A 26134-nucleotide genomic window follows, 5' to 3' on the forward strand; every position below is an offset into this window, starting at 1 on the left:
ACATTTAAATTACCATAGGAAAATAAATAAAATTAAATGAATACAGATTTTAAAATGGAACTTGCTGAGAGCCAAGATTTTTTATTTACATATCTTATCATTGCTACAACACTCTAGGGTAGACAGCATTGTCCTATTTTCAGATAGGACACAATAAAAGCTCTAAGATCTTTGCCAGCAAAGTTATTCACTAAGAGAACCATAATCCAAATCTCCAGACTACAGATTACAAAGATCCCTAGCCTTGCGAATCAGGTCCCTGACAAAGAGACCACACAGGCATGTACTTCCATCCTGTTTTAAGTGGGTAGAGTTTTCCATAGAACTAACTGCTAAAAACATGAAAAACCATCAAACTGCTATAAACAGTTTCCTTTTCCTAGATAGAAAATATCTTTAAGATTAGCTTTCCCCAGGAAGTTTACAGATCTCAAAATTCTCTTAAAACTGCAAGATTTTGTACTTCTAGGACTGTATATATTTTAATTTCTGAATTGCTTTACTGAAGGGTGTATGTACATGCCAGGACATGTGTGTAGAGCAGAGGACAACTTGGGGGAGTCAGTTCTCTCCTTCAGTATGTGGGTTCCAGAAACCAAACTCAAGTCATTAGGACTAGAAGCAAGCACCTTTACCCACTGAGTTTCTCCAGCCCTACAATACACATTCTTAGGGCTTGGGCTCTACATATGTCATCAGGATCTCCATGGCTTAAGTACCACATACTTAATACTTTTCTAACCCCTTTTCGTAAGAAGAAAACCAAGCAGTACTCATTTAAGAAGCACACTAAAATTAGAACATTAGCATTTCTTAGCAAGGTTGACGGCAAATTTGTCACGTGTTTCATTTCTGTTTTTCTTTTTTCAAAGCAATGTTTCATTTATCTACTGATAACTAACTTGAAACTGGATTAGTGAGAGTTACAGCTAAGGACCATGAAACAGAATAACTTTTAATTTTAATGTATTTATTTAGAGACAGGGTCTCACTATGTAAACCTGCCTGGCCTGTCCCTTCTAGAATGCTGGGATTAAGGAGTGTGATACTGCACACAGCAGTTTTGTTTTTTAACAGAATATCTTTTCTTGTCTCTTTTGACAATTTCATACCATAAACACCACATCTTGATCATACTCACTCTCAACCCCCAGGAACACTCAGCCCCTCTCTCCCACTTTCCAGAGTAATGACTGAATCTCTCTTAACTATTTTTTGAGACTGAGTCTCACTCACCTCAATATAGACCAGACAGGCCTTGACCTCCCAGAGATGTGCCTGCCCCCACAGTTGTGTGATTAATGGTGTGCACCACTTCAGCTAGCTTTAATCTCTCTTAACCACATATTGGTTACTTAAATTTACTTTTGAACAAAGAAATTCTGAAATATTTAAGTAATACCCTTTTCCTGAATACTTCAACTCTAAAGTAATTTTTTTTTTTTTCTTTTTGGTCACTGACTCGATTACTTATATTAAAGCAACAAATTTTGTTTGTTTGATTGGTTGGTGAGGAGAGGTTTGATCTAAAAGAATTTAAGATTTATTTATAAACTTTTTAAATTTTATATGGCTGTTTTGTCTGCATATATGTCTGAACATCAGAAGAGGCCTTTGGATGCCATGGGACTAGGGGTGTAGATGTTTCTTATCTGTCATGTGGGTGCTGGGAATTGAACTCAGGTCCTCTGGAAGAGCAGCCAGCACTCTTACCCACTAAGCTGTCTCTCCAGTTCCTAATTTTTTCGTAATGTGAGAATACTTACCTGAAAGGGCCTGCACTGGGTAAACAGCCTGTTCCCAACAGGTTTCCTCCCCAGGACTTGTGGACAGACTGTGTTCATCATCCAGCTGCAGAACAAACCAGACCATGACAGCATCCAACGTGCCTTCTTTAACAGCAGGAACACTAAGAGGACAAGGCTCTTTAGCTGCAAGACTCTTTAATTCCTGAAAAGAAATGTAGAATGGGTAAGAAAACAGAGTTTATGAAAATAGTAAGGAGCCAAAAGTTTTTTTAAATACTAAAAAAGAATGAGACAGCTTTATAAATTGAACATACATTTCTCTCAATATCACATCCACAGCCCATCCGCATGGTTCACAGTCCTGCCCTGCCCAGCTAGGGAATCACAGGATATCATACATCAATTAAACATACATCAAAAGTGTGAGCGCGCGTGCGCGCGCGCGCGCTCACACACACACACACACACACACACACACACGACTGGTGAAGGAAAAAATGCCAGTGACACAGCAAAGCGATGGGGTCATCTTACACTTCAAAAGTGTGTATGTGCAAATGCACACACAGGGAAAGAGCAAGCTGCAACACACCTTCACACACATGATGCGGGGAAGAGGTAACCTCTCAGAAGGTAACACCAGGGTCTTTCCATTTCTGCCCTGTGCCCCTTCAAAGAGTTTAACACAGACACTGTTTCTAAAACTAAAACCTTTACAGGGTGTGTGTGCTGTAAGAAAAAAAGTCAAATAAAAACTATTAAAATAAATAAAAGAACAGTTGTGGGTTACTTAATAGCTACATTTCCACTACTCTCTGGAACATGATGTCTGGTCAGGAATGCTTAACATCGCAAAACCAAACTTAAACAGCTGCACATCATCCCCCAAAAAAGGTAAGTTAAAGAGGAAGCTTACATCCTTACATTCTCTCTCTCTCTCTCTCTCTCTCTCTCTCTCTCTCTCTCTCTCTCTCTCTCTCTCTCCTCTCTCCTCTCTCCTCTCTCCTCTCTCTCTCTTTGGTTTTTTGAGACAGGGTTTCTCTCTTTTGGAGCCTGTCCTGGAACTAGCTCTGTAGACCAGGCTGGCCTCCCCGAGTACTGAGACTAAAGGCGTGCGCCACTAGCACCTGGCTTACATTTTTAAAATTTCATGTTAAAATAACCTTCCCCCAGTCTACCACAACCTCTATGCCACAAAAGGAGCACCTAAAACATGTGCCATGGACATTATTCTTTCAAGACACTAGGAAGGGGTTTTATTGGACACTTCTTGGGTTTGGTGGGCACTTTAACCAAGACCTAAATATTCTGTGTCTCACTAAACTCTTCAACCCTGGATGGAACGGGATGCCATTGCCCTAACACAATGGTTCTCAACCTTCCTTATGCTACAACCCTTTAATACAGCTCTTTATGTTGTGGTGACCACCACCATAAAACTATTTTCCTTGCTACATCATAACAAGTAGTAATTTTACTACTGGTATGGATCACAATGTAAATATCTGAGTTTTCTGATGGTCTTAGGTGACCCCTGTGAAAGGGTTGTTTAACATCCCTCCAAAGGGTCACAACCCACAGGATGAGAAACAGTGCTCTAACAACTTTATTTAAATTTAGATTATTAAGTTTATATATTGTTCATTTTAAGGAAAACTATTCATTTGAGAAGACAGCATTACAAAGAGAAAATAAAACTCTAGGCCAGACCTTTCGTCTGTGCATTTACATACATCATAACTTGGCATAGTGTATTAGTGCAAGCGGTTTCATCTCAATAACACACATTATCTCACCTCTGCTGTCAGGTGGATCCTCATGTAAAACACACAGCACAGCATGCACTCTCAAACTAGAGAGCTATTCCCAGCACTTAAAAAGAACATTTCCAAAACAGAATTTTAATTTGCTGCTAATCATTCCTTCATAAGTAGAACCTCGTGTACATTCAAATCGTAAGACATAGCTAGGCAGTACTGGTGGTAGCAGCATACACCTTTAATCCAAGCACTCACTCGAGAGGGAGGTGGATCTCAGAGTTCAAGGTTAGCCTAGTCTACAGCTTGAGTTCCAGGACATATCTACACAGAGAAAGCATGAAAAAGGAGAAGGAGGAGGAGAAGAAGAAAAGAAAGAAAGGAAGGAAGGAAGGAAGAAAGAAAGACAAGAAAAATTAAGACCTCATATATTACCTGAAACAATTTAGAAAATTCTTTAACTTCTTTAAAGAATTGAGGGCCAGGTGGCACACCACAGAGGTAGGAGATCTCTAGATTTACAGGCCAGCCTGGTTTACAAAGTAAGTTCCAGGTCAGCCAGGGCTACACAGAGAAACCCTGTCTGAGGGGAGGGGAAGAATTAACTTCTTGTTTTTACCTGAAGGCTGTTGAAATCCACTTTCATAATTTCAAAGCACTCGTCAGAGGCAAATACCCTCCAGGGATCTGACTCATCTTTTCAGTTGTACAAGGTTCTACTGCTTCTCCAGTATCTACAGAAGAATAGGCAGGGCTCTGAAATTTCACATTTGCTGGCAAACGGATACCAGCAACGTCCTTAGTACCCACCCTAGGAAGAGTTTAGGAAAAAGAGAGGTAAAAGATCATTTTTATATTATCAAAATCAGCATCTAATAGTTGACAAAATATAAAAATGAAATGAGACCACATAGGCACAGATTTCTTAAATTATATACATACACAACCACATGAAGAAAAAGGTGATAAAGTCCATATTAAAATGGACAATTAATTCTGTAGGATGGAAAGAGGGTTCAATGTTAAGCACACTCGCTATTCTTGTAAAGGTCCTGAGTTAACATTAACTCCCAGCACATACACCTGTAACTCCAGCTCCAGGGGACACACCACACTCTTATGTGCTCCACAAACATCACACACACAAGGCAGGCATCCACACAAACACAGGCACAAATAGAAATTAGAAACTATCAAATGATTCATATTCAAATGTACTTTTGAATTCTGGCAAGTTGATAGAAGACAAACAGAAATGGACAAAACACTTAAATACTTCACCAAAGAGGATAACCAAATAAAATAGGAATAGCAGTGATCATCAAAGCCATGAAATGAACCCACAACAGGAGTAGTCAATAACAAGGGTGGCTGAGGATACTGTCTCACACAACTGTATTATTGGCATTCTTTAATGAATTAAATTAACACACAGAGGCATAGATAGATAGATAGATAGATAGATAGATAGATAGATAGATAGATAGATAGATAGAGTGCTGATGGTCAACCAGTACATTCTCATTTAACCAACTTGGTAATGGAGCCTGTCTGTTTGGTCTCCTGTGCCTACCAACCTCTACACATTTTACTATATCACCCTGTAACATAAAACAAAGATTGATGAACAATTCACAGCAAAGATGAGCAGTAGCTATATCCTGGTGATCAGTTCAGGGTGATTTTTATTCCTTTCTTTTATTCATCAATATTTGTATTTTTATGTTATCTTTACTCAGGAAGGTAACATCTTTGAATGATTTAAAATAGCATTCTGCCCAATCATTGCATTAGTGAAGTTGCCAAGAAAACCAATACTAAAATTTACCTTCACACTGGAAATCCTTACTTGAACTTCAATTAAAATCAATCTGCACTTAATATTTTTCTACACAAACTTCTCACAGAGTTAAATGACAGTAAGCTGTATGAAAAATTTCCATTTAGAAAAAGCTAGTTTTAATTCTAGAGTTCCATTTAAAATTAGTAAGACAAAACGTTACAAACATGACTAAGTCTTGAAGTAGTGTTTTTCTTGGGGGTGGGGCAGAGCTGGAGGGTGCTTTCTGAGACAGGGTTTCATTGTGTAGCCCTGGCTGTCCTGGAACTTGCTCTGTAGACCAGGCTGGCCTCAAACTCAGAGATCCACCTGCCTCTGCTCCCTACACCAACCCAGTGCTGGGAATAAAGGTGTGCACCACCACTGCTAGGCTTAGAGTATTCCTATAGCCACTTACCTATGATGTCTTCGTATCTCTGCACACTCTACTGCCATCCCAAATATAACAACACTTGCTGGTATAACTTTCCCATACTGTCCACAATTCCCATTTTCTCCTTTGGTCTGAAAATATAATAAAGGTCATTCAATTACATGTGCAAAATAAGTTTGTGTGTGTATACATACACACCAAGGAATCTTTCCTTTAAAGAGGGTTTTCACTGTTTTTTGTGTGTATATATAAATATATATGTAACTTAATGTTTACAATACAAGTATAAAGAGGAAGACAGAGGTATAAAGCTGTATCACTTTAGGATATAATTTAATTTAAAAAAATAAGCTGGTGGTGGTGGCACATATCTTTAATCCCACCACTTGGGAGGTAGAAGCAAGCAGATCTCTGCAAGTTTGAGGCCAGCCAGGTCTACAGATAAGAGTTTCAGGACATCCAGGGATACACAAAGAAACGCTGTCTTGAAACCAAACCAAAAAAAAAAAAAAGGAAGGATTGGAGAGAGCCACCTTGCCAGAACAGTTATAATTTTTGATATGCAAATAACATTTAATGTGGACAAGAACCTTCCCTTCCAAAAACTGTATATCTGCCTTCTATATTACACATATCTGACTGCGCCTCTAACTCTTCTCTAGTCTTTATAGAGTTACACACTTTTATTCATTCACTCACTCTAGAAAACTCAAAGACACTCAGAAAGAGTCTTTCCCTTCTCTGAATTACTTTAGCTTTCACTTGGCACAATTCACTTCTAGAGTCTAAAGATATAGAAAAATTTCCTGACCATTCCTTACATTCCTCTCTACATCTATAGGTATCTTAAGGATAGGACTGACCCGGGTATCTTCCACAATACCTAGACCCAATTAGACCTACAGACAAAACACTCTCAATACTCACAACTGTATGCACTTAGAATATAAAAAGTACCTCAAATTATCTAATCCTACAACTTAGTCTAGAAATTTGCTTAGGAGAAAAATGAACAAGTAAGAATCTGAACTGAAATATCTATTTTGCCTGACTCAAAAGCAGTCTGTGAACAAAATGCAAATTAAAGTAACCTTAGCTTCATGCCATTCCAAATCTTATGTGGAAGACCTAACTAATCCTACATTTGGAGACAGAGCCCTTCGGAGGCAATTAAGGTTAGATGAAGTCACCAACATGAGGTCCTAACTCAACAGGACTAGTATCCTACTGAAAAAGCAAACACTAGCAGCAAGTCACACACAGAGGAAAGGTCACAAGAGGACACAAAACCCAGGCAGACAACTGCAGCCAGGAGAAACTCTACTTAAGACAGGTTGTTTGGTTTGGTTTTTTAGAAAATGAGTATGCACCTACATTAACAATCTAATAAACTTCTTCACTAACAAAGACCACTGAAAAATGTAAGTACCATGTACACATTATTAAAAATGGAAGAAAAAGCTGGGCAGTAGTGATGCATGCCTTTAATCCCAGCAACTGAGGTGGGGGTGAAGGGCAGGCGGAGCTCTGTGAGTTCAAGGCCAGCCTGATCTACAGAGTGAGTTCCAGGACAACTAAGGATATAAAGAGAAACCCTGTCTTGAAACAAACAACCAAACAAACAAACAACAACAACAAACCTGGAAGAAGACTTAAAAACCAGAGTTCAAATAACAAATAGAGCACCAAAAAATTCTCTACATGGAGACTACATTTACCTAAGCTAAAGATAGACAGCACAAGCACAATTACAAAACAAGTATTACAGAAAGACGTAGGAGGGGTGATTCTTCAAAAGGATGGGCCAGATGATTTTACATCCCTTCTAGTTCTAATGTTCCACTGATCTCCTAACACAGTGAGATGCAGATGAAAACATAAGGCCTCTAAAACTGTACTTACAACATTTGAAGGACACAAAGCAGAATACTCTGTCAACTGGCACTTTCATTTTAATCAAGGATAGTAATGCAAACGTGATGTCTGCTGACATGAATTGTTCACACTTTAAATAGTTATTTAACACTGATGACTTACAGGAAGTCTATCTACTTTTATGGACAGGAAAGCATGAGTGTTTCTGTGATGTGTTAAAGAAAGGTTTTTGTTAAATTCCTCACTCTCAGTTTTTCTTGAGTTCTTTAGGTATATTTTAAAAAGCATGCTATTATAAAATCCTGTACCTTATTAAATTGGCTGACAACTGTACCATCACAAAATAAGGACATGAATACTTTTGTTAATACAAGAAGCTGGAAATGTATCTTCACGTTTTGGGTGAGTTATAAACACACCTTTCAGGAATGTGTTTCGGGAATTTCTATATCAAGTGACTTCATATGTAGGAGCTTAATCCCAGTTTCCATCTTGTTTGCGGCCACTACATCACAGGCAAGTTCATACATGGTCTTGGATAATTCACAGGCGTATACTGAGTGTGCACCAGCTTTTTTAGCAAACATGCTGCAAAAGAAGAAAAATCCACTGTATCTCTTTCCAATTTTAATAACATTATGATTCTTCAAACATGGGATCTTTCCATTCTTCAATATAACCATTACTTGTTCTGCATTTAAAAGATGAGAGCTAGCAAGACAGCTCAATGGGTAAAAGCATCTGACATTCAAGTCTGACAACACAAATTCAATCCCTGAAACCCACAGTGGAAGGAGAAAACTGACTCCTGAGAGCTAACTTCTGGCTTCCACATGCATACTGTGGAGCATACGGATGTGGACAAACAGAATACCACACACACACACACACACACACACACACACACACACACACACACACACAATAATCTAATTAAGCCAGATGGCAATAGAGCTCACCTTTTTTTTTTTTAATGATTTGTTTGTTATAATGTATACAGTGTTCTGCCTGCACATATTCCAATAGGCATCAGATCTCATTATAGGTGGTTGTGAATCACCATGTGGTTGCTGACAATTGAACTCAGGACCTCTGCAAAAACAGCCAGTACTCTAAACAGCTGAACAGCTGAGCCATCTCTCTAGCCCTAGATGGAGCACATCTTTAATCCCAGAAGGCAGAGGCAGGTGAGTTCAGGCCAGCCTGGTCTACAGAACAAGTTCCAAAACAGCCAAAGCTACACAAACACACACACACACACACACACACAGCAAGTTCCTGGCCAGCCAAAGATACATACACTATCTCAAAAAAGATTAAAAAAATTAAGATTAAAAAAATAATAAATGAAGCTTGGTACAGTGGTGCATAGCTTTAATTTCAGCACTCAGAAGGCAGAGGCAGGAAGATTTGTGCGAGTGCAAGGCCAGCCTGGTCTACAGAGTGAGTTCAAGGACAGCCAGGGTTATAGAGAGAAAATATGTCTCAAAAAAAAAAAAAAAAAAAAACAAAACTAAAAATACAAATCAACAACAACAAAAAAAACAAATAATAATAATAAAGAAAAATACACTAGTATAGTTGTATGCTTGTTTAATATAAATAATGTCCACACATTTTGTTTTGTTTGTTTTTGAGACAGGGTCTTTCTACATAGCATTGTCTGACCTGCTACTCACTATGTAGATCAGGCTGATCTCAAAGTCACAGAGATCCAACTGCCTCTGCCTCCTGAGTGCTGGGATTAAAGGAGTGTGACATTATGTCTGGCTCAGCATCCACGATTATGACACAACTAGCAAGAAGATTGCTTAATAAGCTTTCTAGATTCCACTAGAATATTAATATAAAAAATACTCTAAAATTCATTTTACAAAATTTCAGTAACCCATGGTTTTCTTAGTTTTCTTGAACTTTTTTTGATAAGTAAAATCATAGTAAAAAGTACAATACTAATAACTGCATCAAACAAGGTGGTGGTATTATATGCCTTTAATCCCAGCCCTCAAGAGGCAGAGGAAGGCAGATCTCTGTGAGTTTGAGGTCATCCTGGTCTAAAACTTGAGTTCCAGGATAGCCAGGTATGTTATACAGAGAAACTCTGTTTCAGAGAGAGAGAGAGAGAGAGAGAGAGAGAGAGAGAGAGAGAGAGAGAGAGAGAGAGAGAGAGAGAAGAATAGTTCATGAGTAACTCTAACAATAGTAGGAAAAACTGCTGTTTTGATATGCAATGTTACACCTTTGGTATCTACAAAACTGTTTATTCAATAACTACAAACCTCAGTATTCCAGTTCCTGTGCCAATACCCAAAACACTCTTGGACCCTGAGCACACTGCCTTCTGGATTGCTGCATTATAAATCCTATTCCTTTTGGTGTCATTAAGCATGATGAAGTGCCAGCGTTCCACCAGCCAGTTTGCAACACGATAAAAGTTCTCCTTTGCATCACTGAAGTCAGGGTTTAGCTTCACTGCTTTATGAAGTTACCCAGCTGCCTCATCTCGAAAGCCCATTCTAGAGGGAGAAATGACAATACATTTAACTCTATGTGATCAATTACAGTGCCTCTGTTCAGGCACTAACCCAGCCTGAGAACCTTTCATTACTACCCCAGATCTCAGAGCAATCTATCTCCTTGGCAAACTTTCTCTTTCTAGAGTATGGTGCTCTCCTAACTTCTTTTCCAAATCCCTACCTATGCATCTCAGAGGTCCTGGGGGTGGGAGTGGGGGGTGTCATAACTTATACTAAGTTGAATATGAGCAGACAAAAAAAATAAAGAACTAAGGGGAAATACTGTCAATTCATCTCAATGTTGCTTCTCAAACTGTGAAGAACTCCCTGTCACTATTGAAAATAGTTAATCATTGGCTGACGGCACCGCCCCCAACTAGTATGTGTCTCAAATACCATCAGACTTCAGCAGCATCCAAACTGGTCTATACATACTTAGTTTACCCATGAGTTCCTTGACCAGAGACATGGATTTCTACTAATATCATATTCTATACATGGCTGTCATGAATCAGTAATTTCAGGACCACACATTCAACAGAGTAGAATAAACAGAATTCTCACTTGTTCCTTTACAAGCACCTTTAGTCACCATCCATTCTAAAGAAACTTAATCCTGGCTATTTATTCTAGGCATGACTAAAGCAAATGGGACCAACTAACAAAGGGGCCATGCTATGTTAAATTGTAGGCACTCATGTTTTAGTTTAAAATAGAAATATTTAAGGTCAATACATGTTACTGCTTTGTAACCATGAATGTAACAAAGGTGTGTTCTGCGACTGACAGCACACATCACAGTAGAAAACACATGGTATTAATGTGAACACGCCTTGCCATGCTGAACCAAAATGTAAAACAAGAAAGACTATTGCTCACTTAACAAAGTTTACTTTGTCAGAACTGCAGAGATTGTATACACTCCCTTCTCCAGAGCACTGACCCTACATAGCCCTGAGTCAAGAAAGGAGCCCTTGGAAGTAGGAGACAAAACTTGATTATTGTGCAAGTTTAAATGTAACTGGCCCTTATAGGCTCACAGGGAGTGGCACTATTAGGTGTGTCTTTGTTAGGAGGAAAGGAATCACTGTGGAGGCCGGCTTAAGGTCTCTTATATGCTTAGGCCCTGCCAAGTGTCTCAGTTCACTTCCTCCTGACTGCTGATCAACAGTGTGGAAATTCGTAAGAGTACTGGAAGGAATGCGAAAAATGACAATTCATTTATTAAATTCTTAAATTAAAAATTGCAGCTTGCCAGTCTGACAGAACCATGCTCTGCCTCCATTACTTCAAATTCAAAAGCAATGCTTTTATTGTAATTCTGTAATTTCTGAGGAATGTGTATGGCTTAAACTGGTGTGCATAGAGTTCACATGGCAGACCTGACTGGTTCCCTTTGAGAAGTCTACTTACAAGGCTGACCTCTGACTATTACGTGGGGTTTTGATGTTTTAACTGGTAAGTGATTTAATGTTTCTCAATGATTATATAAGCAATGTGACTTATGCTGCATATGGCTTTTAGTCTGGGAGTCTAGAGTTTGCAGATGCAACACAGGGAGGTGGTAGCTAAGTATACAACCACCAATACAAATCCTGTGTACTAGAACTCCCCAGACTACAAACACATGACTTACTGAGGCGGAAAATATATACTGTGACTTCATAGAGGACCTGAATGCATAGTTTATACTTGCTTTGGACTGATTCTCTTCATAATCTTTAAGTAATAGTGACGTCATTACAAACCTGAAGAGATGCTCTCCCATACTATTGCAGATCACTTCATCATCAGGAAATAGTTCCAAGGCCTGCTCATAGCAGCCAAGTAAGTCTTCTATTCGACTTAGTGCATCAAGCTCTTCAGCCCACTTGAAAAGTGTATACTGAAAAGTTTCCTTTACAAACATGAAAAAAAATATAAATTAGTAAACTAGAGTGAACAATACAAAACTCTAGCTGAAGATTCCAACAAACGAAACTATAACTGCAGTGGGCTGGGCATTGATGACATACACCTTTAATCCTAGCACTCGGGAGGCAGAGGCAGGCGAATCTTTGTGAGTTTAAGACCAGCCTGGTCTACTGAGCTAGTTCCAGGACAGCCTCCAAAGCCAAAGCCACAGAGAGACCCTGTCTAAAAAAATAAAAAACAAAAACAAACCAACAAAAACTAGACTGAAAGATGACCTGAAACTGATAACTTTTAAGTATTATTTGCCAAATGTGGTAGTTTGAATAATAATGTTCCCCCATAAACTCAAATATTTGAATGCTTAGTCATCAAGCAGTAGCACTTGTTTGAGAAGGATTAGGAAGTATGGCCTTGTTGTTGTTGGAGGAAGCATATCTCTGTGGGTGGGCTTTGAGGTTTCAAAAGCCCAAGCAAAATTCAGTGTTTGTCTCTGTCTATCCTACACCCCCTTCCTGCAGATCAGGATGTGGCTCTCAGCTACTGCTCCAGTGTTTCCCCACCATGATGATAATGGACTAAACCTCTGAAACTGTACGCCAGCCCCCAACTAAATGCTTTCTCTTATAAGAATTGCCTTGGTCATGATGTCTTCACAGCAATAGAACTGTGACTAAGATACCAAATAAGCACATGCAAAAAAAAAAAAAAAATGTGTGTGTGTGTGTGTGTGTGTGTGTGTAGAGTAAGGCAGTATGATCTTTCTGTAAACATCTGTTCTTAGCCTCTGCTTTTTGCAGGTAGCTGTGATTCAGGAGTGTTCTCGGCCCTCTCATTCATTCCCTAGTGCAGGATCACCTATGTGTGTTAGTGATGCAACATATACATATCTACTTTGTTCGTTTTTCGTTTTTTTTTTTTTTTTTTTTTTTGGTATGTTTGTTTGTTTCTTTGTTTTGAGACAGGGAATCTATGTGTAACTTTGGAGTCTGTCCTGGAACTCACTCTGTAGACCAGGCTGGCCTTGAACTCAGAAATTCACCAGCCTCTGTCTCCCAGGTCCTGGGATCAAAGGCATGCACCACCACTGCCTGCATGTATGTACCTACTTACGACCTTGCTTTCTGGTTATCTCTACCAGTCAGGCACCGAGTCTCTAGTCATCTCATCAATCAATGTGCAAGAAACCAGAACTAAAACTCAAAGATGAACATGAATTTTGCTCCTATCCTCACAGAATCTTGTAGGCAGAAATTGAACAATCTTTAAAAAGTTCAAAATGTTCTCAACTGCCCCGCCACATTCCCTTCACACGATATAAAGGTACCATTCTATCTCAAACCACAAACTCACTATTTGCTATAAATTTCCTCCAAGATGAAAACAGTCCATCCTGCGAGAAAGCTCTTTAAAACAGAAGGTAAACTGCTCAAGATAGCTTCAGGAAATCCCTGAAACTAACCAGATCCACTATGTCCCTCCCTCCTGAGAATAAACAATAATGTCTATTGTTTATTCATGAGAGTCACTCAGACATGCCAAGCTTCAAACAAGACCCTTGAGATCAGACAAGCTGCCTGGAACAAACAGATACCAGCCAGGCTGCCTGGAAGTGAACAGAGTCACTTGAGAAGACACTCTCCAATCTGTTGGGTTGCCACAGGCCTTGCAGACTGTTCCAGATTCCAGCTCTGTGAGCTATTATCCATGGTGAGGTGGGTTTTGATGACACAGCTGTCTTTAAGTTACTTCTGTCCTTATAAGTAACCCCAATAAAACTCAATGGTTCACTAAGTTGGACTTTGATGGTATCCAGTATTGGTCTGTCATGGGATCCCTCTCTGGACTGAGGAGACATGTATTGTGAAAGTTTTGTCATAAACCATCCTAACTCCATTATCTTTGAATCTGACGCTTCCTGATGATCTCTATTGCTATAGCCTAACCTGACCCTTTGGCATTGGTGGAGTGTAGCAATTGCCTTCGAATTGACAACTGAACACCACGCCAGTCTCAACTTCCTGCAGCTGATTTCCATGACACTGCACTATGGAAAGAAGGCAGGCTCAGACATCCCAGCTTTCAAGACAACAAACTTTACATATAAGAGTTAATATCAGAAGCCAAATTACAACAGTTTACTAGAAAGACAAGGATAATGAAGGAGATCCTATTAAATGACAAATATTCTAGATATCTAAATAGTGTATGACTGGATCAAGAGTTGTCCTGTAGGTTAATAGATTATTCAGTGGTTGAGCACTCTTTCCTACAATGCTTAAGGCTGTGTGGTTTGGTCCCTGGTAACAACAAAAATAAATAAATAAAACCGCTAAGACAGGTGTTGGTGGCACACACCTTCAATCTCAGCCTTCAGGAGGCAGAGGCAGGTGGATTTCTATGAGTTCAAAGCCAGCCTGGTCTACAGAGTGAGTTCCAGGACAGCCAGGGCTACACAGAGAAGCCCTGCCTCATGTGGGGGTGGGGGAGAGATAGGAAGCCAGTTACTAAATCGTATTGAATGAATGCTGGTCATTACCAGCCTGTTTGCTTTTCACAAAAAAACAAAAAACAAACAAACAAACAAACAAAAAAAAAGGATAGGGTTGTATCTCAAACCCTATCTCATTATGTAGCTAAGCATAACCTGGAACCTGGCACCTTATGGTTCTCCTGCCTGTACCTCCCAAGTTCTGGGATTACAGCTATGGGCTGCTACACTAGGCTTAGACCTAATACATGTTAGACACAATTCTACTGATGGAGCTATGTTTCCAGCCATATACTCAAACTTACATACTTTTTCTGTACTGGGAATGGAACTCAGAGCATCACACTCAGGGCAAGCTGTTGGACAGAACTATCCTCCAAGCCAAACAACTGCCATCTTGAAGGACAGTTTAGCTGTGCCCACTTGCAAAGATAATACCAGACAGACTTGTTGACTGTTTAAATCTGTCCCAGAAAGGGAGGCTGGGTCATGAGACCCTCATCTGAGTAACCTGCAATTCATACCACCTGTTACATGCAACATTGCCCTAACTTCATGAACTCAAGTAGAGTCTAGAACTGTGGTTCTCAACCTTCCTAATGTTGCAACCCATTAACACAGCTCCTCACATTGGGGTTACCCCCAACCGCATAATTACTTTTGTTGCTACTTTATAACTTTTGTGATTTTGCTATTGTTATGAATCATAATATAAATATCTGGTATGTAGCTATCTGATATGTAACCCCTGTGAAATGGTCATTCAACCCCCAAAAGGGCCACAACCCACAGGTTGAGAACCCCTGGTGTAGCGTTTAAGCCAGGGAAGACAGTAGAAGATGGCAGGGAGAGAGTCCAGCCATGCAGTTTTGAGAAAGCTACCATTCCTGCTGAGTAAAGGCTTTCCAGTGCAGCCTTTTGTGGGGGGAGCACACACACTCCAGTCACTAGCCCCTCATCTATGTTCTGCTCTGTAAGTAAGCCCAATGAACGCATTGATTCTCCAGAGACCTTAGTTTGTTGTTGGACCTTATGTCTTCCCCTGGATAAGCATTTTACTAACACAAGCACTCTATCAAGGACCTACACTCACAGCCAAATTTCATGTGTACTTTCCACACCCACTATTTATCTTCTCCATTCACAGAAGCAGCAGCTAGAACTGAGCAAAGAGGAATTGTGTTCATTCTACCTCTGTCTATTCAGAGGAGCCAATGACCCAGGATGCCATCATACTGAGTTAAACCAACAGCTCCTGAGATTTCTGTGAATTACATAAGCCTAATGCTACTGAAATCTAGCGGGTAGACCATGCTGCTAACTATGAAGGAAGACATAGGGCTGTCTCATGCAAAATGTCAACAGTGTCAGGTTGACAAATTCTGGCCTAAACAAAGCAAGATCGTCCGCAGCTTTTAAACTGAAAATACATGAGTTCAACGTGGTAACTGTTGCACATAAGAAAAGGAAGGCCTCACCTTCACATCTTCTTTGAAGAGCACTAGGAGGTAATGGGCATAAGCAGTGCCAAAGTCCTGGGCGCTCAGACAGTGCTCAGAGCACTGCAAGGACCATGCCACCAGCCCATCCCTACCGGCCGCCTCTGCGCCACCCGCGGTGCCCTGGCGGGATCTGGACCTCGAGTTCGACATGGCTGTCTTGGCCCCGAAGACCTCGGGAAAGACGCCCTCCTCAGGGAAAAGAGCCTCTCTTCCCTGGGAGCCAAAGCAGCAACAGAAGGCAGAGAAAGGAAGTGCGCTCCGCCCCTACACAGAGCAAAGCCCCGCCTTCTCAGCCGCGGGGCAGAACTGCGCGCGCAACTAGAAGCAATGCTCAGTGAGGACACCAGACAGACGCGCTCTCTCGGATAAAGCTCCACCTCCGCCGCATACCTAGGCGGAGAGCACTTTGTTTTTGGTGTGGGGTTCATCTCCGGCTCCCCGCCGCGAGTGCCAGACCCTGCGTGGGTCAGCCTTGTGCAATGCTCAGGCTCTCTGGAGTTCAGCGCGCCAGTATCACTATGGCAAAACGAAATCAAAGCTCCTTAAATTTGGTCATGGTGTATGTACTCTTTTAGCGTTAAATAGTCTCACAAAACCCATGATGTCGGACTTGGGATAACACTTGTTAGAGAAGGAAAAGGGAATCTCTGAGAATTACTTTAAGGTTGCACAAGTCCGTGGGATGGGTATGGCCGAATCAGAATTTCCTGATGACCTGTTACATTAATTCAGAAGACAGGTCACATGTGGCCGCTAAGATATAAATCCTAAAGTTTTGAATGTTGTATAAGAATTATAGCATTAGCTATTTTTGTCCCCAGTTCCAAGAGATACCTAGTGTGTAAAGTGGCTAACAAGGAATGGACGTAAGAGCATTATGGGCATCGAACTAAAATTCTCCAGTGCTCCTAAAGTCAACTTTTGTGTACCTTTTTTGCTTTCTCTTGGGTTATTCTCTGGCCCAATCTTGTAAGCAGCTACCTATGTACATCTTAAGAAAGTTCTTCAAGACAGGAACTATTCTCAATTATCGTAGAATGTACAAAATAAGAAATTTAGTGTTGTAGTTTCACACTTGATGGAAAGTGTTTTTCCTGCCTTTTTGTTTTGCTTGTGTGCTGTCATAGGCATTCATATCCTCATTTCCTGCTTTCTGTATTAAACAATGTAGAACTTAAGTATACAGTACTTCTCTGAGAAGATGGAAACACAGGAAGCCTCTGCTCCTAATGGGAGTAGGACATAAAGATCAATACATTTCGGGGAAGGGTTTTGTGCCAGTTCACGCTTTTCCCCTTTTAGTTCATCTAGTAACCCTTCCTTAAGACGTTCAGAAAGACCCATACATAGTCAATTTTACCATTACCTAGAAACATTTAGAAATCATCTAAACTTTTAAAAAAGCTATTACACCTGTAATAACTGTAGACATTTAACCAAATATGTATGATGTTATTGCATAGTATAAAAGTCAGAGGTGATAGGCTGCAGCTGAGTAGGGAGATATATCCCATCCCAGTCCTTTCCAGAAACTTGCATGGTATGCTGGTTAGTGTTAATTTTTAACTTAACTGAATCTAGAATCACCTGGGAGACTGGCCACTGGTCATATTTGTGGGTGATTATCTAGACTGCTTTAATTGAGGTGGGAAGACTTACCAACTGAAGGTAACTGTTGGCTGGCTGAGACCATGGGTTGTATAGGTGGAGAAAGGAAACTGAGCCACAGTGTGCATTCGTCACTCTCTGCTGCCTGATTGTGACAATGATATGACCAGCTATTGCATACTATGATGCCCTGACTTCCCTGCAATCTCTTTTGTCAGTCTTTTATCACTGTGAGAGACAAAGTTACATTTACGTTTTAATTAATATGACTAAGAGATCCATGAAATGAAAATAACTCTGATCTACAAGCCCTACTGACCAAGGACAGATAGTTTCTAATGTGCTGGAGGTTATTGTTTATATAAGATAACAAGCCACATGTGTTTACTCCCCTAAACAAGTTCATTTGACATATTTGCATAGGATGTGCTTGATCACATGTGGGCAGTAGGTTCACAGGATGAAGATATGTCAAGATGTATGCTTGAACCTGATGGAAAGTACAATGAAATATTGGTTTTTGTTTTTTCCTAACGCCGCTACAAACTGTGACCCTAGGAACCTGGGAATGGACCAGGCCAGAGCCCATCCACCTGGCCAGTATTTAATTAAAGCTTGTCTCAAATTTGGCTTTAAACTGTGGTAGTGGTGGTTGATGTAAGTTTTCTGGCCTGACAAGGGTCCTGCCACCTTGGAGACCCAAATAAACACACAGATCCTATATGAGCTATAAACTGTTGGCCAATGACTAGGGCTTTTTATGGGCTAGCTCTGTTTTAATTATTAACCCATAACTACTAGTATATGTATTTCTACATGGTCTTATTTTACCAGAGAACACCTGCCTAGTGTCCTCTCTTCCTGTGCTCACATGTCGACTCCTCTCTGCCTACATTTTCCAGAATTCTCCTCCTGCCTGGCCATATACAGAATAAGAAGGAAAGAAAAGATACACAGAAATAGAGAAAGGTGAAAGCCCAGAGTCAAAAGGTAGATGGCATAATTTAAGAAAAGCTGGCTATAAATAAGCCAAGCTAGGGCTGGGGCATTCACAAGAAAGAACAAGCCTCCATGTGTTTATTTGGGAGATGGGTGGTAGGCCCACCAAAGAGTAAAAAGTGTAAAGAATAAAAAAACACTAACAATACATGAATGGAACTTAGGAGGGACATGTTTCTTGACAGAAACAGGGAACAAAAGAACAAACCATACAGAATTAAAATTTCTGTAAGAAAATTTACAGTACGAGCACCGGCTGTTCTTCTTGAGGTCTTGAGTTCAATTCCTGGCAACCACATGGTGGCTCACAACCATCTATAATGGGATCTGATGCCCTCTGTTGCCATGTATATACATAAAAGACATAAATAAATAAACCTTAAAAATAAATGTAAAATATTTTAAAAGAGAGGTATAGAGAGGATACTAGGCAAGAATTGTAATAAGGACAGGAAAATAATTAAAGAATCTAGATGTGGTGATTTTCTCATCACCACTAAAAGTAACCTGAGAACAGAGTCTACTGTGAAGAGGAGAATGATAGCCTTCCTGCCTCTCAGATAACCATACGTCACCAGACCTCACTAAGATGTATCTAAAATGGGTTTGGCACAGACCATTTGTGCTTCCTTATGTAACATAGTGTGCAGACACTATAGGAGGTCTTTTACAAAAATACAACTGCCAAATTAGATTTCTTGGTCATCTTAAGAAAGCACAATAGAGCTGAGTGTGATGGTGCACTCAGGAGGCAGAGGCAGCAGCAGATCTCAGATCTCAAGGCAAGCCTGGTCTACAGAGCAAGTTCTAGGACAGTCAGGGCTACATAAAGCAATCCTGTCTCAAAAAATATAAAAAAGGAAGAAACCAAAGTAGAAAATACATTTGACTCCTTTTTTTGTACCCTTATTCTTGCCTTAATGAGACTGAGAATTACTCAAGATTTCTTCTTGTTGTTTTTCCAGACAGGGTTTCACTATGTAACTCTGTCCTGAGACTCACTTTGTAGACCAGACTGGCCTTGAACTCACACAGATCTGCCTGTCTCTGCCTCCTGAGTGCTGGGATTAAAGGTGTGTGCTACCACCACCCAGCACAAGTTTGTAGTTGCTACGAAACCTGTATTATATATTCTGTACAGAGGATTCCAAAATACAAATCAAAACAAATGCTGATGTGCTAGTTAGTTTTTTGTCACCTTGAAACAGACCATGGTCACCTGGAAAGAGGTGTCAAAACATGGTCTCTGGATAAAGCTATGTAAGGAAAATTCTGGGAACTTGTGAGAAAGCGGTAAATAAAAAGTCTTGTTACCTTTGTTCTTCCATAACACGGGCTGTTCTCGGAATGTGCTTCCATGGTCCTCCCAGCTATAGTTTAAAAAAAAAAGTGTGTTTACTTCAGTTACCTATCATCTAGTATTATTATTCAGACATTTTCCCCAAGGTTGTGCTTCTGACTATATACAATTAAATTTATGTGACCTTTACTCATTTGACCTTGTTAACCCTCAGAATAGCCTCAGAATATAAAGTCTCTGGTGCTCTAAATAAAGTTGGCTATTGCATGAGACATTAGACTATTTGTTCCCCTTCTTTTGTCGAAACTGTGGGCCCTGGTGGATAAAGCAATCTTTTGCATGGCAAAATAATATCAGGATGTTTCCTATGATAGGGGGGGGGCTTTATTTCCCCTGTCAAGATGCAGTTAAGGTTCTGTTTGCATAGGTCAAAAACAAAACAATGAAATTGTTAGTGATATGGCAATCAGGATGAAACTTTCAACAGCAAGAACAGGAAGTCATGTTAGACAGTCACGCCTAAGAAAGTCTGATTTTTAAACACACCCTTTTCACTCACTTTCCACCATTGAGGAGTGGGCTTCTCTTCCAGGGGCTCCGCAGACACCTTCTTGAAGTGTGAGTGATGAACCCAGGAAGAAATACCAGCATCTTTAACAACAGTAAGAGTCTGGAGAATCACAATCTAAGGTCCTTTCCATCAAGGATCAAGCAGCTCAGTTTTGAAGCTACAGACTAACACAGCATCTCCGCATTGGAATGGGTGGTCAGGTGAGTGGTACCCAACAGGTTGAACAGCCTGGACCTGAGGGAAAATCCTATCCAGAGTTAATTGCCATCCTTTTAAGGACTCAGAGATAGGAGTGGAGCAATCCTATAACAGCCCCACATGTGCCTGAGGTATCATGGGAAGTGGTCACCCATATGGGGGTAACTTTACTCGGTAGGGGGCACATCAGACTCTGAGAAGGGCAAAAGGCAAGAGTCTACCCAGTTACCACCAGTTTCAAGAGTATATTTGATTTAAAAATCTCCTTTAAAGTTCTATTCATCTTCTCTACTTTTTCTGAGCTCTCAGATACATACATACAATGAAGTTTCCAACTTATGTTAAAAGCCTTAGAGAGCATTTGAGATAAATTGGCTATGAAGGCTGGGTCATTGTCACACCCCAGAGATATTGGGAGACCAAATCTGAGAATAATTTCAGTTATCAAGTTCTTAGCTACCACGTGGTCTGTTTCTGTTCAGGATGGAAAGGCCTCTACCCCAACCTGTGAAGGTATCAACAAAGACCAGCAGATATTTGTGTTGATACAGTCCTGGCTTGACTTTAGTGAAGTCCATTTCCTAAAATTCACCAGGTAATGTACCATGACTCCCTTGTCCTTGGGAAAGCATGTCCTTTTTTTGCATTTACCTGGTTACAGGTCAGGCAGCAAGCTCAAATGCTCTGAAGTTTTTCTCAGGGTCAAGGTAGCCAGACATGAGGGGAGATGAATTATGAGATCTTTCTTGGTGACAAATGCAAGGCAGTTAGCCACCTTTGGCCCAGTACCTTTGGCATACATAATCTTCCACCAGGCAAGGTCCACCATCCATGTCGCTCCCCCAAACTCCCAAGTCAGAATATAACTGATCTCTGCTGGATTGTACTCAGGAACATCTTCTCTGAGGCAGAGTGCCAGGACAGTCTGGGGTTTGAGATCCCTGAGAGAAGCCTCTTTGACAAATTGATCTGCGTGGCTGTTACCTTGAGTTTGAGGACTTTTGTCTTTTTTGGTGTCCTAGCAAGTGAATAATGGCCATTCGGTTGATAGCAAGATGACCTGTAGCACCTGGACAATCTCAAATTTACTTTTATTACTCTTTCCCTCTGAGGTGTGTAAACCAATGTCTGTCCATGAACATGAGCCATGGCAAAAGCATATCAGCTGTCTGTGTAGATGTTCACCTATTTCCTTCAGGCCATCTTAAAGCCTGTGTCAGAGCAATTCTTTTTACACTCTAGGAAGCCCCTGGTCAAGGCTGAAGCCCAAATGAACTTCTTTCTGGCCTATGATCACTGCTGTCCCTGAATTTCTGGCTCCTTCTTGAATGAAGCTGCTGCCATTCATATAGTGATCTGCATCTCTGGTAGTGACAGAAGTATCTGTCAGGTCAGGCTGCATACTTTGGATGACATCCAGCATCACCAGGCAGTCATGAATGTGTTCCTCGGATCATTATCCAGCAGCAGGTGGCAGGATTAATGACCAAGGATTTATCAAAAGTCAATCTGGGACTTCTGGTGCCCTGCTCCAAGCCTTCTGAGGCCTAGGGACTGCACACAGGGAAACCTGACCCAGTGGACCAGGCCATCTGGAGTCTGCCTACATCTTGGTGCTAGTCCTGCCTTTACCCATGGGAAGAGGTGAGCCGTCAGTGTATTGGACCTGCTTGCACCCACTGGAAGAGAATCTTGGACCCGTATCCACCAGGAGAATGAGAGACACCACTGACACCCACTGTAAGAAAGAATGGGAAGAGGACAGTATAAGACCACATTCAATAACAGAAAGATAAATATGACACCACCAGAGTCTAGGGATTCTACACCAGCAAGACCTGAACATCCCAACACAGATAAAGCAGAAGAGAATGACCCTAAAACAAATTTATGATGATGATAGAGACCCTATAATAGGAAATGAGAAAATTTCTTAAAGAAATGGAAGGAAAAAAGCAAAAAATTCAAGAAATGGAGGGAAAGACAAACGAAAAATTGCAAGAAATAAACAAATCTCTTAAAGCAAGCAAGAAAAGCCAAGAAAAAAAAAAAAAAACAAACAAGTAAAGGAAACAATTCAAACAGTGCAAAACTTGAAAGCTGAAATTAAAAAAAGGAAAAAAAAAGTCTGGGGGAATGTTGAAAATAGAAAACCTGGGTAAACAATCAAGGACTACAGAAGCAAACATAACCAACAGAATACAAGAGATATAAGAGAGAATCCCAGGTGTTGAAGATACACTAGGAAAAATAGATTCATTGAACAAAGAAAATCTTAAGTCCAACAAATCCTTAACACAAAATATCCAGGAAGTATGGGACACTGTGAAAAGGCCAAACCTAAGAATAATAGGTATAGAAGAAGGTGAAGAAGTCTAACTAAAAGGTGCAGAAAACATAATCAACAAAATTATGGAAGCAAACTTTCTCAACCAAAAGAAGACATGCCAATAAAAGTACAAGAAGCTTACAGAACACCAAATAGAGTGGACCACAAAAGAAAGTCCTCTTGCCACATAACAATCAAAACATCAAATATACAGAATAAAAAAGATTACTAAGAGCAGCAAAGGAAAAGGCCAGGTAATATATAAAGACAAACCTATCAAAATTACACCTGACTTCACCATTGAAACTCTGAAGGCCAGAATGTCCCAGATAGATATTCTACCAACACTAAGAGACCATGGATGCCAGCCCAGACAACTATAACCAGCAAAGATTTCAATCACTATAGATGGAGAAATCAAGATATTCCATAACAAAATCAGATTTAAACAGTACATATCAACTAATCCAGCCCTACAGAAAGTTTTGGAAGGAAAACTCCAACCCAAGGAAGTTAACTATACCCACAAAAACATAGGCAATAGATAATCCCACTTTACCAACAGCCAAAAGAAAAACTGGGGTGGGGGTGACCACACAAAATAACAACAACATCAACAAATCCAAAACAAACAAGAATTAACAATCAATGGTCCTTACTTTCCCTCAACATTAATGGTCTTAACTCACCTATAAGAAGACACAAGCTAACAGAATGGATATGAAGACAGAATCCATCCTTCTGCTACATACAGGAAACACACCTCAACTTCAGAGACAGATGTTACCTCAGAGTTAATAGTTGGGAAAAGATTTTCCAACCAAAGGGACCCAAGAAACAAGCTGGTGTAGCAATGCTAATATCTAACAAATTAGACTTGAAACTGAAGTTAATAGAAAGAGATGAAGAAGGTCATTTGTTACTCATCACAGGAAAAATCCATCAAGATGGAACTATCAATTCTGAGCATCCATGCCCCGAATACAAAGCCACCCACCCACATTCATTAAAGAAGTGCTACTAAAATCCAAATCACACATGAAACTTCAAACAATTATAGTGGGAGATTTCAACATCCCTCTCTCACCACTAGACAGGCCACCAGACAAAAGCTTAACGAAGAAACAAAGGAACTAACAGATGTTACAACCCAATTGGGTTTAAGGGACATCTATAGAACATTCCATCCAAACACAAAAGAATATCCCATCTTCTCCATGCCACATGGAACCTTCTTGGCAAGATGACAAACCACAATAGATACAAAAAAATTGGAATAACTCCCTGGATCTTATCAAACCACCATGCTTTAAAGTTAGAATTCATCAGCAATAAAAACTGCAGAAACCCTACAAACCCATGGAAATTGAAAATTGGGTAATTGCACCATTCCTGGATCAAGGAGAACATAAAGAAATTAAAGACTTCCTAGAATTCAATGAGAATGAAGACACAACATACCCAAACATATGGGACACTTTCAAAGCAGTACTAAGAGGAAAGTTTATAGCACTAAGTGTTCACATGAAAAAACAAAAAAACTGGAGAATAGTCACATGAGAGAATTAACAGCACAAGTGAAAGCTCTAGAACAAAAAGAGGCAAACTCACTCCAGAGGAGTAGATGCCAAGAAATGATCAAATTGAAGGCTGAAATCAATAAAATAGAAAATAGGAAAGAGAAATCAACAAGATAGACAAACCTTTATCCAAACTCACCAAAAGACACAGAGAGAACTTTCAAATTATCAAGATCAGAAATGAAAATGGGGACATGACAATGGACACCGAGGAAATCCAGAGACTCTTCAGATCATACTTTGAAAACTTGTACTCCCCAAAATTTGATAATTTAAAGGAAATGGATAATTTTCTGGATAGATATAACTTACCAAAATTAAATCAAGAACATATAAGCAATTTAAATAGATCTATAACCCCTAATGAAATAGGAGCAGACATCAAGTCTCCCAACCAAAAATAGCCCATGTCTTGAGTGCAGAATCCTACCAGAAGAACAGCTAATATCAATACTCCTCAAACTGTTCCACACAATAGAAGCAGAAGGTTCATTGCCAAATTCTTTTTATGAGGCTATAATTACCTTGGTACCCAAGCCACACAAAGACATAACTAAGAAAGAGAACTATAGACCAATACCCCTCATGAACATTAATACCCAAGTACCCAATAAAATACTGGCAAATTAAATCCAAGAACATATCAGAGAAATCATCCACCATGATCAAATAGGCTTCATCCCAGAAATGCAGGGGTGGTTCATATACTTGAGACTGACAGCTTGGAAACCAGCATAGGACTGACCAAGACCCCCTAAGTGTGGGTGTCAGTAAGGAGGACTGGACAGTCTATGGGGCCTCTGGTAGTGGATCAGTATTTATTCCTAGTATACGAATGGACTTTAGGAGCCCACTCCCTAGAGAGGGATACTCTCTCAGCCAAGACACTCCGAGGAGGGGGGCTAAGCCTTGTCCCAAATGATGTGGCAGAGTTTGGTGATCCCCTATGGAAGGCCTCACCCTTCCTATAGAGCAGAAGAGAGATGGGATGGGGATCGGAGGGAGGCATGGGAGAATGGGAGGGAGAGGGAACTGGGATTGATATATAAAATAATATTGTTTCTAATTTACTTTTTTTTTTTAAATCCATCTGTCCTTATCTAGAAGAAGAGCTTGGTACTGGGTCAGATGGGCATTAGACACCTGGTTGGTGGTATCTCTTAGCAGAGCTTCCACAGCATGGAGCTGTCACAGTTAGAATCTGTCCCAACATGAGCTTCTCGGATTCTTTTACAAGAACTGCCGGGTCTGTGATGACTCTTAACAAAGGGGACCATCCAAAGGCTACAGGATCCAGTCTCTTTGAGACGTAAGTGTCAGACTTTTCCAGGGACCCAGGGTCTGAGTCAGGACTCCCTTGGGAATGCCCTTTCTTTTATGGATATAAAGAAAAGTGCTTAGACTTATTAGGGAAAGTTAATGTACGGGCCTGTACCAGGGCCTCTTTTAAGTTCTTAAAGGCTGTATATGTTCCTTACTCCATTGTCAAAGGGGTGTTGCCCCCACTGTAGCAGAGCACAAGGAGCTGGCAATTTC

The 26134-nt window shown here is 40.3% G+C and overlaps 1 protein-coding gene across 7 annotated transcripts in view; it reads right to left on the minus strand.

Annotated features, from left to right (window-relative positions):
- Positions 1-26134, minus strand: part of LOC127237551 (protein arginine N-methyltransferase 9) — a 232371-nt gene that overhangs the window by 90895 nt on the left and 115342 nt on the right. The window contains exon 1 of one of the 7 annotated variants that reach the window (XM_051205904.1): positions 11858-12006. The exons of the other annotated variants lie outside the window; for them this stretch is intronic. Within the exon in view, the coding sequence (XP_051061861.1) occupies positions 11858-11877 (20 nt within the window). The 5' untranslated portion in view covers positions 11878-12006. Of the gene's footprint in view, positions 1-11857; positions 12007-26134 lie in introns of those variants that run through there. 7 annotated transcript variants of the gene reach the window in all.

Source organism: Phodopus roborovskii, unplaced genomic scaffold (assembly GCF_943737965.1).
Source record: "Phodopus roborovskii unplaced genomic scaffold, PHOROB, whole genome shotgun sequence".
Taxonomy (NCBI): Eukaryota; Metazoa; Chordata; class Mammalia; order Rodentia; family Cricetidae; genus Phodopus; species Phodopus roborovskii.